The sequence below is a fragment of the Labeo rohita genome, chromosome 19, assembly GCF_022985175.1.
Source record: "Labeo rohita strain BAU-BD-2019 chromosome 19, IGBB_LRoh.1.0, whole genome shotgun sequence".
Taxonomy (NCBI): domain Eukaryota; kingdom Metazoa; phylum Chordata; class Actinopteri; order Cypriniformes; family Cyprinidae; genus Labeo; species Labeo rohita.
This window is the reverse complement of record NC_066887.1, coordinates 27,002,735-27,019,300: the sequence shown is the minus strand read 5'-3', so window position 1 is coordinate 27,019,300 and position 16,566 is coordinate 27,002,735. Positions and strand designations below refer to the sequence as shown.

Here is a 16,566-nt window from a genome sequence, read left to right as displayed (position 1 = left end):
ATGGAAATGTTAGACGGGGCTGATGACATGAGTATACAGTATACACACAAAACACGTCAGTGCACCACATAGTACTTTTTTTATTTGACATTGTGTTTGTTTAAAGACTTTATTATTATCAGTGTTGGGAGTAACACATTACAAGTAATGCAAGTTATGTAACATTGTTACTTTTTCTAGTAAAGTAACGCATTACTTTTTAATTGACAAGAAAATAGCTGAGTTACTTTTTTTCAAATAAGTAATGGCAGTTACTTTTCCCCTCAATTTATTGATTAAAAGTTCTCCTGTCCCCATGTTGAGAGGAATCGGAAGTAAGATGTTAGTTCTAGAATAAATGTGAACATGCATTAATTCATCTCACTCACAAAAAACAGATTCAGTATTCCTCAAAATGAATAAAACCAATGAAATTTAACTCAGACCATGACGCAAACCTGCAATAATTAAATACGTTAAATAATACAAAGTATTCTTTATGCATTTAATACTATTTTATTAACCAGTGTCTTTGCTGCCGACCATCGATGATCCAATTCAACCATACTAATTAGTAAAAATGACTCAAGATGATCTAACATTCGTTTTCCTTTTTTTTAATTGCTGAAGAGTTGAAGCTTTTGATGTGAAAAGGCTTTTACATTTGCCAAAAATAGAACATTTTATATTAAAAACAAACAAGCAAGTCCTGCCCAGATTTAAAAAGTAACACAAAAGTAAAGTAACGCATTACTTTTCATAAAAAGTAACTAAGTAACGTAATTAGTTACTTTTTTTAGGGAGTAACTCAATATTGTAATGCATTACTTTTAAAAGTAACTTTCCCTAGCACTGATTATTATTATTATTATTTAAAAAATTAACATCTCAAGTTACAATACAAGCGTGAAATTGTTACAAAATTAGGAAAGTGAAAAAAATAGAATTGAAAATGTGGAAGCGTAGTAAATGCCTACATACATATAAACATAATCACAGCAATATATGCATATACATATATAATGTTTGTTTAAAGACTTAAGATTAAGGTATTAAGGTTACTGATTAATCAATTAATTATTGATAGTTAATTTAAATGACGATCAATCATGGGGATGAATAGAAATGATTGAATTGAAAATTGACAAAAGCATGCATTTTTCATGAACCCCTGAACAGCCGACTTCCTGTTGGGCGGAGAACTGTCTCTATATCTGTATGAACTCTGTGATTAGGTGTGTGCTACAGCCCTTAAAAATGGCTGACGATTCGAATGTGTTTGCAAAGTTTAAGAGTTTTGAGCATGTTAATGGCCCCAAAGATCCCTGGAAAGTCCAAAAAAAAACCTTAAGAAAACAATACCAATAAAAAGCAAAGAAAGAAAAAAATGTATTCCAGTTTTTTGTATCAACATTATAAAATGATGATATTTCAAGTAAATATTTTATTTTAGGGAGTTTGGCTGGCAAAAAAGGGGAAATCCCTGCATTATCCTGATCTTTAAGAGCACAGCAAAGCGGTCGCTCTTGGGCTCACAGTTGGACATGTTCAGGTAGAAGCTCTGCTGCTGGACGACAGAGCTGGGGAAACTCGGATCTTCTTTCCATTCCTGCGTTTGGCCTTGAGAATCCAGCGGTCCGATCAAGACCTCAGTGTGCCCTGCGTCGCATTTGGGCTTGCTGACGTCGGTGAACAGCAGCTCGGCCTTATAGTCTTGGGGAACACTGATGATCCATGATGCAGATGAGGAAGGATTCATGCCGTCAGGCCAGTTTGGTGTTGCAAGGTACAAAGGTCCCGAAATGAGAGGAGATACAGTGTAGATTACATTTTCTGTAAGGACGACAGAAAGACTCTGCTGTAACTGTCAGATCTCAAAATGCAAGAAAAGCTTGTGTAACACTAATCCAATTTACATGTTTCTTAGTCTCTTATTTTCACCAAGGTTGCATTTATTTGATCCAAAATACCATAAAAAACCAATATATATCAATAAGTCCTGTGATACCAAGATGAAATTTCATCATTACTCTAGTATGATAAAAGCAAATCTAGTACTCTAGTAAATATGCTGATTTGCTGCTCAAGAAACATTACTAATTATAATTAATGTTAAAAACAGTTGTGCTGCTTAATATTTCTGTGCAAACTCATAATACATTACCATTGGGATTACTTAAAATTCAGCAAGAATACATTAAATTGATTAAAAAATGTTAAGACATTAAAAATGTTGATAATGTTACAAAAACATTTATTTCAAATTAATGCTGTTCTTTTTTTTTTTACTTTGTATTCATCTTGAAAACTGTCTCAAGGTAAAAATACATTAAATAATAAAATATTAAGCAGCACAACTGTTTTCAACTCTGATAATAATGAAGAAATGCTACTTGAACACATAATCATAATATGATGATTAATGAAGCATCATTTGACACTGAAGACTGCAGTAATGATGCTGAAAATTAATCTTTGCATCACAGGAATAGATTACATTTTTGAACATATTCATACATTCATATTCATACATAATGGAAAACAGCTTTTTTAAATTGTAACAATGTTAGTGTTTTACTGTATTTTTAATCAAATGAATGCAGCCTTGGTGAGCATAAGAGACTTCTAAAAAAATGTATCATTCTTCCAAACTTTTGACCAGTAGTGTATTTACCAGTGATCTCCGGACTAATGCCGACTCTTAAGAAAGGTCCTTTCTCCTGGCTCAGGTCTTTTATATTTTTAGGAGTTATGGTGATGGAAATGTTTCCTTTGATTTGGATTTTCTGGATAGTGCCTTTAGCTGTAGAGCAAAACTGGCCAATGTGTGAGCCCTCGGTCTCAGATATGAGCAGCGAGACTCTCTCGTTACACTGCTTGTCTGGTAGAGACTGGTGCAGGTTTCCTTTTGGAGCCATGAGATCCACGGTGTCTTGATCCCGCACACGGAGCAGCCAGGTGAACTGATGGAGGGGAACAGGAAGGCTAGGATCCAGAGGGGAAATGGTAAGGGACATCCCGGGCAGGGGATCAGGGGCAGACACACTGGGACAGTCTAGAATTAAATGGAGGAGAGGGAAGAAAGATGAGCAATTCAAAATAACATGGTGAATAATTCTCTAATTTATTCTGTCAAGATTGTGATTTGAAGGTCATGAAAATTGGACTTTTTCCGTGTTTAAGTGGTATAATTGTGTCTCTGGTGCATTTACTGACGCAGAAAACATGAAAAAGGACAACCCAGTAACTTTGTTTTGGCAAGCCTTTCTAGACAAGCATGTGAAAAAACAAGTGTGTCACACTCAGATCTTATTATAATGTTACTGCTCCTTAATCTGCAAGTTTCCACCCACAGCGGAAGCGACAATGGTGTACTATTTCTAACGCCATGCCAAAACTTTGAGCAAAGCATGCTAACTGTTCTGTCATTGGCTGCACAGACGAGCACAGAACACTATTTAGAGTCTCACACTAGACAAGAGAGCAGTGGAATTATTGATTTATTTGCTGTATATTATACTGCTGCCACACAGATCTACAATAAACATGCAGTTTCTTTCCCAGCTGTTTACCTTCACAGACATAACCGACTGTTTTTGTAACTCCTGTGTATTTTTAACATAATCTTGTGTGTATTTGACAGTGTAAGCGCAATAAGACATGAAAGAGAACTTAGTTTAGTACTCACATGCTGTGTGGCAGCTGCTTTCTGTGCACATGTGTGCGCTCCAATGTTGCCAACTTCTTTGAATAAAAAGTAGCTAAAGCAAATATGTTGCTAGATGATGTCAAACACTAATTAGCACATTCATGAAATCATTACAGCATATAGCCTTTTACATTTTTTTGCCCCTCTGTGCTCACATACTGTATTTTAATGCAGCCAAATTCTTAATAAAACTGTTTTCATTAATATATTTTACTGTTTCTGTTGTCAGACAACAGGAATATGAAATAGCGATTGAAACGCATCCCTTTACGTCTACATATCCAGCTCTCCCTTCCGAGATGTTAATCTACACAAAAATCCTGATTTAAAATTTAACCATCATCTGATGAAATCAAATACACATAAGATAAAGACAATGGCTGTGCTGTGATTTCAGCTATATTTGCATGTAAAATTAGAAAAGCAACAAAATATCTATTTTAACTGAAAGTGCTGCTCGTAACTGAAAATGCTGAAACTTCACGGACACATTCTGGGGATACCTAGAAAAGGGTCAAAGGCTGCTGTGCACAAATACTGACATTGCATGCTGACAAATGGATTTGTTCTGTAAAAATTTGTTCATGCACATTTTGGGTTTTGAATATATATCTAGCTAAAAGTATAATATAGCACACTTTCCTCTCAAGATGTCCTGTAATTAACTGTCAGAAGAACTAGCTCCTTTTCATGAGTTCAGTTTGAATTTAATTGGCCACACCCACACAAAGTTGAATTGGAATGACTTGAAGAGGAATTTTCTGAATTGCGATTCAAAGTAATTAAACACAGGTAGTGCATTCTGAAAAGTACTCCTCTGGGATATTATTGTTAGCTTGACTAAAATCATAAAACAGACTAAAATCATAAAACATTTACATTATTTAAAATAAAATAAGTCCAAGTGAAATAAAATATTAAATAATAATAATAATAATCATCATCATTTTTTTTGTAATATTATATATATATATTTATTCTTTAGAATAGTGACAAATAACTGAGCATGTGCAGTTACCTATGACTTTGGTTGCTGTCAGCAGCAGATCCTGCACGGGACAGTCGAGGAAGGACAGGTCAGCTTTGGTGCCAGCAGGAACCACTATTTTCTCCTGCATCACAGAGTTCATGCTCATTTCACAGTACGACGCCGGGTTTTTATTTTCTATTTGCAGACTCAATCCCTCCTTTTTTCGGAGATCCACAGTGCAAAGATCTGAACAGAACAGAAAGATGAACAGCATGTTCTTTATCGGCAACTTAGAAGCATGAAATGACTTTATGATCTATATGGGGTTTTTTCGTCTTACATGGAGTCCCACTCCTGAACACCTCCACGTTTAAGTGCAAGGAAAGCCCAGGAACATTCGCTCCTGTCTTTGCTTCACAGTTGGCCAGAGTCAGACTGAAATTTCCCTGTTCATTGGTCGGTTGAGCGTCTGTTGGGACCTTTGAGAATCGAGGCTTGTCTCGCAGTGCATAATCACATGCAACAGTTTTCTTTTGGCATTCTGGTGGAGTGTATTGTTGAAAGTGTACAGTAAAATTGTGCATAGGCTTAACAGCAAAGTTCCACTTGATGTTTTCTTCATTGTACCAGCCTGCGGCATAGTTTGGTGTAAAAAAATCAGCAGAAAACGGTCCTCTGGGCAGCTTGACGTCCACCTCCACTAGTGCTGGAGGTGCAAAGATTGAGAAATAAAATTAGATCAGAAACTAAACACTAATGAAAACGATTGTTTCAAATCACAACTTCTAACCTGTTGTTGTTGGTCCCATGGTCACTTTGAAGTCAGATGGGCTCAGGGCTGTACCTTTGGGAACCTCCAGAATCACTCGACCTCTATACAAGACCTGAATACGACTGATGGTACCTTTCCGACAGAACGTGCCGATGTTGGCCGGTCCTGCTCGCTGGTATGTGATGATGGTGTAGGTGTGTTTGTCTGGACAGGATTCTGAAGGCTTGATCTGTCTCATTCCTGGAGATGGGAAGTCCAGCTGCAACATCCTGCCTGACTGAACCTTCAGATCCCAGGTGAATGTTCTGGTGAACTCCAGGAATCGGGTCAAATCTGGATGCACTGCAATGATGCTGCAGTCTCCTGTTGAGCAATCTGTGTAGAGATTTAAGTGTTTTAGAAGGTGATTAGTATCAAATAGATAATTCAGGCTCTGCATGTTTTTGCTCACCTATATCTTGATTGATCTCCACAGTGAAGACGTCCCCTGGCTGAGCGCAGTTAAAAGTCACGACAGTGGGCTTAGCTTCAGTAAGTCTGAGGTTGGAGTTACAGGTCTGAGATGGACCTTCATCCTTACACACACTACAATCCAGACCCTGTCCTGGCTTCTTGCTGAAGATTACGATGGTGCCCGAATCAGGGGTCACTTCTATTTTATGACATTCTGCAAATAAATAAATACAAATATATATAATTTAAATCCATAATAATGTATTAATCTATGTAGTGTTTTATAATACAATTCTTTATCAGTTTTACATGTTTTTTTTTATTACTTGTTTGTTCATTTATTTATTAGTGCAGTTTAATGCGTTACTCTAAATTATGAGTTATGGAAAAATATAAGGAATTAAAATTTTTAACCTAATTAACACGCCCACCCCCGCCCGAATTGTATATGCCAGGACCATCCGCACGTATAGTCTGTGTATACCCTGTATGCGTTCTTTTTGCCCAGGGCTGTTTGCGTATTATGACTTCCAAGGATCAATATTTGTGTATACCCTCAGTATACCAACTTGTTCTGTAATCATGTTAGCTTCCCCTTTAAAGGAGACCTATTATACCTCTTTTTACAATATATGTAATATAAGTGTCTGTGAAGTTTCAGCTCAAAATACCCACAGACCATTTATTATATCGTTTAAAAAATGCCCATTTTGAGTGGAAGCAGAAACACACTGTTTTCATGCATGTCTCTTTTAATGCAAATAAGCTGCTGCTCCCCATCCCCTTTTCCAGAATAGAACTATGCCTTAACAGCTCATAACTCAGATAGTTTGCAGAAAGAGCGAAATCTGATGTGCTCGTTTTTTTCATATGCTTGCAAAAAAAGGCTTACCAAGGCTTGTCCTTTTTCACATTTACTGGGTTGGTAGATGCACTGGGGACTCGATGGTTGCCAGTTTTTCACAACAAAACCCATCCAATTACTACTCAAAACTAGCCCAAAACTAATGCAATTGCATTTTGATGGTGTCCACCAGCAGTGTTGGGGAAAGTTTAACTTTTAAAAGTAATGTATTACAATTTTGCATTACTCCCTGAAAAAGTAACTAATTATGTTACATAGTTACTTTTTAAGTAAAATAGTGTAATAAATGCGTTGTTCATTATTCGTTCATGTTAGTTAATACATTAACTAATGTTAAGAAATGACACATTATAAAGTGTTATTAATAAAAATTAAATTTAAATTTCACAAAAGCCTTTTTCACAAAGCAACTTACATCTTACATCTTACAGTTCATAAGGTGTGTTTGACTTCAAGAGGCACTGCACAGATAGACCAGTCAGTGTATGACATAAAGGTAGAGCGAGAGAGCAATTCGAAAGTCTGCAGAGCCAATGTCATACAGACATATGTTGACTGCAGCCTGCGCCATTTCAACCCGAACACATAGTCGATCGGAGACAAACATGATGCACAGCAACAGCTCACAGTGTGATAAAAATGCAGTTATATGCCTCTAAAATTCAAGAGATTGGGGTAAAAATGCCCTTAGTCTCATACGTTTAATTTCCTTTTAATTTTGTTTTTTAGGGTCTCAAATTTGCACACTCTAATACTGATTCAATATTTGATGACGTTTAAGCTAGTTTCTTAAAACATCTTGATCATTTTGCAAGCTTAAAATATGTATGTATGATATACTCCTTGTATATTTAATTATTTTCATTTAGGCTGTTTGTATCCAGGTTCTACAGGGGTGCTAGAGGTGCTAAGCACCATAAATGGCAAAACAGATTTGGCAAACGCTCTAGTGCATATTTGTGTTTGTGCTCAGGAGAGCTTCACAGGTTTCTGTTTACAATGTGTTTTTGCAGTGCTGAGCAATGCAGCCAATCACAGACATATCAATTGATTTCTTAAATACAGTGGCTCAAGTGCAAAAATAATTAATTTAAATAATTGTTCATTTATAATATATATTTTGTGGATTTGTTTATTAAAGCTGGAAAAAGTCAGACTTACACAGCATTTTGTGTGTACTGTACTAATTTCAAACATACCATTTTACTAATTTAAAAATACAACTATTTTTTTTCCGTCATAGTTAAAAAAGGTTAAAGGAATGAATGTATACAGTATACAGACCCTCAAATTGTCAAATCATTATACCTAATCACTTTTTAACCTTTTTATTTTAAATATTTCTACATATTTTATACAGTTCAGTTGCTCAAAGCATTACTGATTAATAAATGAAAAATGGCAGTGACAATGATGTTATAAATGTGTGGTGCTTCTTTGTAGACTCACCTGAGATTTTGCAAATCTGCAGTAAAATTAATCCAATAAACACTTGAAACACACACAAGCCCATCATGTGTTTTAAAAATCGTTCTGTTTTAAATCCTTGGATTGTGCACAGTGGACTGAGTTTGTCTCACGACACGAGCACTTCCTGATTGTGATTCTGTTGTGGTCTTAGTAGAGTGTGTGCGCACACAAGTTAGTGTTGCCAACAACTTCCCAACAATTTTCTTTTTAAAATTTGGCAACTTTTGAAAAGTGACTCAAATAATAAAAAGGCATGTATTTTTCCTCTTAACTACACAAAAAGAAAAACCTATTGAACAGCATTAAGCAGAACATCAGCTGGTAAAGAACCGGAAAGAGGTGCCTAGCAGTACAGTATGTCACATGTGAATCAAGTTGCTGGTTGCACTTGTTCAATAATAATTGATCATTAATGATACACCTTATGCCTTAACAGCTCATAACTCTAGTTTGCAGAAAGAGCGAAATCTGATGTGCTCATTGTTTTCATATGCTTGCAGTTAGGTACAGTGTTGATCTTATCTCAAAAATAAATCTTATGTTATTTATCTATCTATCAAAATGCAATGTGTAATTTAAAATACTGGTAAAATGCTGGTAAAAAATTAATACAGAAAATTCCTTCATATTGACACAGTACACTGTGTCACCTATTTTTATGGATTTTCCATGTGCATTCAAGAGTGTTGCATTCAACTTACTACCAATACACTGCTTTAAACTATTGTTAATAATGTGTAGTTTTACTAGTGATTTAAAAAATACTTAAAACGTAGCTCAGAAATATGTAACTTTTCAATAATTTAATGTTGTATTTAAAAGAAAAAATAATACAACATGTGTTTATATTACTTATATTACAAACAATATATATTAAATGTTTATATTATTTTTCTGAACAAATCATTTCAATGTGTATTCTACGCAATGACAGTTTTGCATCATGGTTGCATAATGACATCATCATCCAATGATGTCACAACGTCATTTAACAACTTGTAGCAACAAATCGATAAACCACCATAATATTTTGTTTTCCTCAGTCAAGCCTGATTGCTTGAGCATTTCAGCCCTACATGAGGATATTGTGTAATATTCTTGAGCCAAGTGGTCCTCTATTAAAAGGTTATCGAGAGAACATCATCACAACTAGGCTAATTAATATTTGTGAGCATCTACATAATGGCTTCATCCTAGTAGCTATCTGTATAGACAGTTTTTTCATAATAGGCCTACATTTGTCTTTCTGTGGACTGAATAAAGTTTATGCTTCATAGAATTAAATATCTTTTTCCGTTTGCGCTGTTTTTACAGCAAAACCCATCCACACCCTTAATTTCATTCTTGAAGCAAGAATGAACCTGTAAGGTGATTAAATTCAGTGATTTGTTCAGGGTTAGAGCTACATCTGAGTTTTTATTGTTTAATTAAATTATACGAATCTGCTATTATTTTAATGTCCAATATATTATTTAGCAGTTTACAGACACCAACCCGTGTGCAGAGGGAGGGGAGTTTTGTGATCATGAATGGGTTCATTGTCATACTCGAAAATTAGTTTAATTCTTAAAAATACCATTATTTTATTTTAAAAAGTTAGCCATTTATTTTATTGACAAAATGTTTCATTTGTCATATTTTTTTGTCCTTAGATCAGATAAAAGATGTAGATCAGATGTTACAATGTGCCCCATCTATGGGGCATGTTGTCACATTTCACTTCTGGTCTTTTGGAGTAAATAAAGAAAAAAGTATGCACTTTAATTATGAAACAAAACCACATATTTGTACTAGACAACTGTAAAATTAATGTGGAAAAAAATTATACTCTGAACCCCATGTGGATTCACACAAACTGAGAAAGTCACAAGGCATTGATGAAGTAGCGCTGCACATCCGCAGCGTATCTGAAGTAAGTGGTTTACCATTGGGTCTGGGTTTCCTGAACAATTTATATGAAAGCTGAGACACTGTATAAATTAGATAAACACTTCCGTGGTAATAATACATGCAGAGCCGTCACAGCAGGGGTGATTCTAAGATTTTAGTATTGGGTGAGGGGCTCAGTCCCCATGAGGGTTTTATTAAAAAAAAACATTTAATTCAATTCAAATTAATTCAAGTTTATTTGTATAGCGCTTTTCATGATACAAATTGTTGCAAAGCAGCTTTACAGAAAATTAAAGTTTCTGCTATTTAGTTAGTAGTAGCTTACTCATGGTGACTATGTCAAGCTGATGTACATATGGCAGAGATGTATGGTAAAGTTCAGTTAATGATGTAATCAAACAGACAATGAACATTATTAACAGTAATGTATTATATATTGTAATCAAAAGCTGTATATTGTTTCCGGGTTTGCATCATCTGAGGTCCTCTGAGGGGTTGGCATCAACTCTTCTTAGGTGTTCTGGATTCAGACTAAAGCTTGTGTAATTCCTAGTTACCACGGGATGTCAATGTAGTGTAGCTGCTGCTCAAACAAGCCAAAATGATTTGTTTAACCCAAGTTAAAGAACAATAATGTGCATTTAATCAGATACAACTGAAGTACAAGATTATAAGATGCACTATTTGAATGCTTGGCTGAGATGTGTCTTTAAGTTTAAATAGAGAGAGTGTGTCCGATCTCCGAACGTTATCAGGAAGGCTATTCCAGAGTTTGGGAGCCAGATGCGAAAAAGCTCTACCTCCTTTAGTGGACTTTGCTGTCCTAGGTACTACCAAAAGTCCAGAGTTTTGCGACCTTAGGGAGCGTGATGGATTGTAGCGTGGTAAAAGACTAGTTAGGTACGCAGGAGCTAAACCATTAAAGGCCTTATAGGTAAGAAGTAATATTTTTTAACTGATGCGGAACCTAATAGGTAGCCAGTGCAGAAATTGTAAGATTGGGGTAATATGATGATATTTTCTTGACCTGGTAAGGACTCTGCAGCTGCATTTAGGACTACCTGTAGCTTGTTAATTGAAGATGCAGGACAACCACCTAGTAGTGCATTACAATAGTCCAGTCTAGAGGTCATGAATGCATGAGCTTTTTTGCATCAGAAATAGGTAGTATATTTCATAGCTTGGCAATGTTTCTAAGATGGAAGAATGCTGTTTTTGTAACATGAGAAACATGGTTTTCAAAAGACAGGTTGTGGTTACACTTTATTTCGATAGTCCACTTTAGACATTCTACTAACTATAAGTAACTTTGCAACTGCATTTCAACTAATTCTCATTAATTTGCAACTACATGTCTACTAACTCTCAGAGCAGACTGAGGTTAGGTTTAGGGTTAGTAAAATAAGTTGTCATATACTTGCAAAGTTTAGAAGAGTGTTAGAAGATATTAAGCAGACAGTCTACTAATACTCTAATGACAAGTTGACATACAGTTGCAAAGTTACTTACTGTTAGTAGAATGTCTAAAGTGAACTATCAAAATAAAGTGTTACCCAAGTTGCTGTCTAATATAACACCCAGATTTTTGACTGTAGAGGAAGTAACTGTATATCAGTCTAATTGCAAATTGTAATCCAAGAGATTCAGTGTACTGTTTTTTGGTCCAATAAGTAAAACCTCTGTCTTATCTGAATTTAATAGGAGAAAATTATTGGTCATCCAATAAAATAAATTTTTAACACACTCTGTTAACTCTGATAATTTAGAAGTTTTACCTGGTCATGTTGCGATATATAGTTGAGTATCATCAGCATAACAATAGAAACTAATCCCATATTTTCTAATAATATTACCAAAGGGCAGCATGCATATTGCAAATAGCAGATGACCTAGGACAGATCCTTGTGGCACGCCATACTTTACTGGTGATCGTTGAGATGACTCTCCGTTTAAATAAACAAAGTGGTAGCGATCGGACAGGTAGGATGTAAACCATCTTAGAGCCTGCCCTTGAATACCTGTATAGTTTTGTAGTCGATCTATTAGTATGTCATGATCTATAGTGTCGAACGCAGCACTAAGATCAAGTAAAACTAGCAATGAGATGCAGCCTTGGTCTGACGTAAGAAGTCATTCGTGATTTTAACAAGTGCAGTTTCTGTGCTATGATGGGACCTCAAACCTGAAATTCTTCACAGAGATCCTTTTTTTTTTTTTTTTGCAAGAAGGAGCACAATTGAGCGGACACAACTTTTTCTAAAATTGTAGACATAAATGAAAGATTAGAAATGGGTCTGTAATTTGCCAGTTCACTAGCGTCTAGTTGTGGTTTCTTAAGAAGAGGCTTAATAACCGTCAGCTTGAATGGTTTTGGGATGTGACCTAAAGAAATGATGAGTTAATAATATTGAGAAGCAGTTCTTCTGCTACAGGTAAGTAAGCAGTACAGGTGAGTAGTGAACAAACACACACCCAGAGCGGTGGGCAGACATTTTTGTTGCAGCACCTGGGGTTTCAGTTTCAACAGCTGGGGGTTCAGTGCCTTGCTTAAGGGTCTTACCTCAGTCATGGTATTGAGAGTGGAAGAGATCATTCATTGCTCATTCACCCCCCCCACCTACAATCCCTGTTAGTACCGAGATTCAAACCCACAACCTTTGGGTTACAAGTCTGATTTTTTAACCATTAGGCCACAACTGGTCTGTCTTAGTGAAAACTGCACCTATACACAGCTGAATCATTTAAAGCTAGAGAAAATCAGATTCTCTTTATTTATTTATTTCTTTGCTTATATTATAATTTTACTTGCAGTAACTCATGTGAACTAGACTGATGTCATCAGTCCCGTGTAATATCTCAGCAGGTCCATGATACACAGCTGTTAGTGATATATATATATCATACATATCCATCAATGGCCTTCACAGTGTCTCCTCTCTCACACATACACACACACATATGCCATAACATATAAATACACCCTCACACACGAAGAATTCACAGTATGTTCTCCACTTACAGCCGGAGACAGGGTTTGTCTGCAGGAGCTGGACATCAGTGACACTTTACTGTCCCTGTCTGGGACACACAGAAAATGGACACAGATTCTCTATGCTTTGGTAAGGTTTATGTATGAATCTAGATTTGGGATGATGTGAAAATGTTTGGATGTGTATAATGTTTACAGTTCATGGAAGAAGTCTTTATAGCTTAATGCAGTTAGATTAGTAAATAATTAGATTTTAGTTTCTGAACATAGTCAGTGCTTTGTTCAGGACTGTTCAACTATAGAGAGATTCTATGTCCAAACATTTTCTTTAGTGTAAAAAAAAAAAAAATATCGAATACATATTTATAAATTTTATTTCAGAGAATTTAAATCTTATGCACAACCATGTCAGTTTACTGTTTAGCATGGTTTGAAGTATTATGGTATTTTTTTTTATACATCGTGGTACTAAAATTCATATACCATGGTCATTTTTTTATCATGAAAGTAATTTGCACCCCTGCATTGATTATCAGTGAAACGGTGAATCTTCTGTGTGTTGACTACAGGTACGTGCGCGAAGTGCACCAGAGGCGTTTACGATGCTGATCAGGCCTGTCGAGCCATGGGACAAGTGTATCACGACAGCTGCTTCACCTGCTGTGCCTGTGGTGGGACTACAGCTCATGTATCAGTTCAGATGTAGGGAAATATTAGACAGGGCTGATGATATGAGTAGACCTGTATGGGCTATACTACAGAATTAGTCCAAAGTCAGAGTTGGAAACGTCTTGAAAAAAATGAGTATTTTTCTAAAAGTTTGTATGTATTCAAATTGTATAATATTCAAGGTTCGCATTTCTAGTAATTGTGCAGTTAATTCTCATACTGTATTTTCAGAAACCTTTGGAGTATTTGTCTTCTCCCCAAATTTGTCACCACTGAAACACAGTAATAGATCATCAATTAGAAGGGTTATATTGACCTATTAAGATTTTGCTTACATCTACATTGTAAATGTATTTTTTGCTATTTTATTACAAATTTTTACAATTACATTTCTAACAATATTTCAAGTGTAAATTAAGATTTGTTGTTTTTTGAATCCAAATTTTCTTTGTAAAAGGAAAAAAAAAAGATCAACCAAAAACATCATAACATCTGTAACTGAGTATACACTGTAAAAAATAAAAAAACATAATAAAATAAGTTTAGTCAACTTGAAATGTTAAGTTGTACTAAGTAACGACTTAGATATTTGTGTTTGCTAAACTTAACAGATGGGTAAGTAACTCAGCTGCCTTAACATTTTAAGTTGATTCAACTCAAATATCTAAGTTGTCACTTAATATAATTTAACATTTCAAGTTGAATAAACTTTTTTTTTGAGTTGACTGAACTTTAAATTTTAAGGCAGCCAGGTTACTCAACAAATTGTTTTTTACAGTGTACTTTGTTTTTGATAAAACATCCCATGTTTCAGTAGTGACTGCACATTTTCAGTAGTGACCAAAATGCTTTGGTAGCGACAACATCACATTGCAGAATTTTAATTTGCATACTAAAACACTACTTAAACATAGTAAAATACTACCAAGTTGCATAACAGTACAAATATTTTATTTATTTCCCTCAAATATGAGGATTATGTATACCATTTTGTCACTACCGAAACAATGATGACGTTTCAGTCTTGAATACTTAAACGCTTTTTAAATCTTTTTTTTTTTTTTTGGTTGTGGGACAGCAGTTGCACCAATTCTGTAGCATGGCTCCTTTTTTTTTAGTTTGCGTTGTGTATGTTTACACTTTACGTATTATGGAGCCCCTAAAATGACATGGTGATGAAAACAAGTGATACGAGAAAAAAAAGAGTATATTGCAATGCTTTTGCAAGTTTTGCATTTCCCCAAGAAACATTTGTTTCTTTACTATACAGTTTTTTGGGGGAACAAAACTTGCGAGTGAATACAAAGTTTATCTAAGAATGCAATAGTTATGGAAAAGAACGCAAACGTTCCAATATATATTGGGAGACAAAATATTACGTTATATTAAATGTAACAATACTTTTGTGAGGGAATGCAAATGTTTGGCAATCAAATGCAAAGTTCCTCACATAAATGCAATAATCTTGAAAGAAGATCTCATATTTTTCCCTAAGCATATGAAGTGCTTCACAACATGCAAATTTTACATGCATGTTTTGTCATCTCGTCAACACAGGACAGAAACTAAAAGGAAAGCCGTTTTATGACTTTTCAGGACGGGTGTTCTGTGAGGAGGATTATTTGGTCTGTGGTCTGGTCTTGTTTGTTAATTATTTCTTGAATTCAATTTATAAGACTGTGCTTGTAATGCTTCCTTTCGTTTGTAGTATTCCAGTGTCAAGCACTTCGCAGAAGTCTGCACATTCTGTGGATATCTAATCACAGATATGGTCAGCCTGAAAACCATTTTGTGTTTATTTTATTGGATCGAAAGAATGCTGTTTAATGTTTTCTACCACATGATCCATTAGCACTAAAATTACCTCTGACTCCTTTAGGTGCTCCAGGCTTTGGGAAAGTCCTTCCATCCTGACTGTTTCCGCTGTGTCATCTGTAATGAGACACTGGAGGGCCGGCAGTTCAGTGTTGACACACAAAACAAGATATATTGTTTGAAAGATTACCACAGGTGAGAAACACGCTGACATGAACACTTACAAACTGACAATGGACACACAATGAATACATAATCTACTTATTAGTGGTAAATTTGTTTAAATCAAAATCAATTTTTCCTGAGTCTGCTGATGCTTTTAAAAAACATATATATTAACCCTTTTATTGCCTAGAAAAGTAAACTCACTTAAAACACTTTAACATTCTTCCATTATCTAATTCATTCACTGTATTTGATTTTCATGTCTGATTGTATTTTCTTTGGCATATTTTTCCTTGTATAGGTTTCTGGCACAGACCTGTGCTATATGTGAGCAGCTCATCCTTCCCAATAAGGTATATTTACACAGTTTTTTTCAATTATTATTAGTTATCATTCTTTTCATGTGTTATTTTTCATGCTATGTGTAATATTTGATATACATCTATTGGACAAATGATCATGTTTGACAGTGATTTGGGTTTGTTTATCTCTACAGGGTTCAAATGAGATTGTGCGAGTGATGTCCATGGGAAAAAGTTACCACGTGGCCTGTTATGAAGGAAAAAGCAACATTTAATCACTGTTTATTTATTCTGAAGAAACTAATAAACTAATAATTATTCATTGTTAATATTTTTAGTACCACTGTATTTTTGTAATTCATGAATGTTGACGTGAAACTTTAATTTAAATACCATATAAGTGCCATGTATTTATCTGATATCATTACTGTACCATAGTACTGCTGCAATATTATGTATGTATTATGTTATTTTTTTCAACCTGTTATTAAACCAAACTGTGAAAAATTATGTTATCA

At 35.0% G+C, this 16,566-nt stretch overlaps 2 protein-coding genes across 2 annotated transcripts; one reads left to right on the top strand and one right to left on the bottom strand.

The window, feature by feature from the left end:
* Nucleotides 1-1,351: 1,351 nt before the first annotated feature.
* On the bottom strand, nt 1,352-8,336 carry LOC127182110 (CUB domain-containing protein 1-like). Its single transcript, XM_051137222.1, has 7 exons — nt 8,198-8,336; nt 5,882-6,097; nt 5,449-5,805; nt 4,999-5,364; nt 4,707-4,904; nt 2,654-3,034; nt 1,352-1,812 (listed from the first exon to the last, which is right to left on the bottom strand). Exons 1-7 carry the CDS (start codon nt 8,262-8,264, stop codon nt 1,424-1,426), a joined length of 1,974 nt encoding a protein of 657 aa, XP_050993179.1. The 5' UTR covers nt 8,265-8,336; the 3' UTR covers nt 1,352-1,423.
* Nucleotides 8,337-13,120: 4,784 nt separating this feature from the next.
* limd1b (LIM domains containing 1b) lies at nt 13,121-16,447 on the top strand. Its single transcript, XM_051137689.1, has 7 exons — nt 13,121-13,227; nt 13,667-13,768; nt 15,324-15,391; nt 15,475-15,537; nt 15,646-15,776; nt 16,048-16,099; nt 16,243-16,447. The coding sequence occupies exons 1-7, from the start codon at nt 13,203-13,205 to the stop codon at nt 16,321-16,323; spliced, it is 522 nt and encodes a 173-aa protein (XP_050993646.1). The 5' UTR covers nt 13,121-13,202; the 3' UTR covers nt 16,324-16,447.
* Nucleotides 16,448-16,566: the final 119 nt, after the last annotated feature.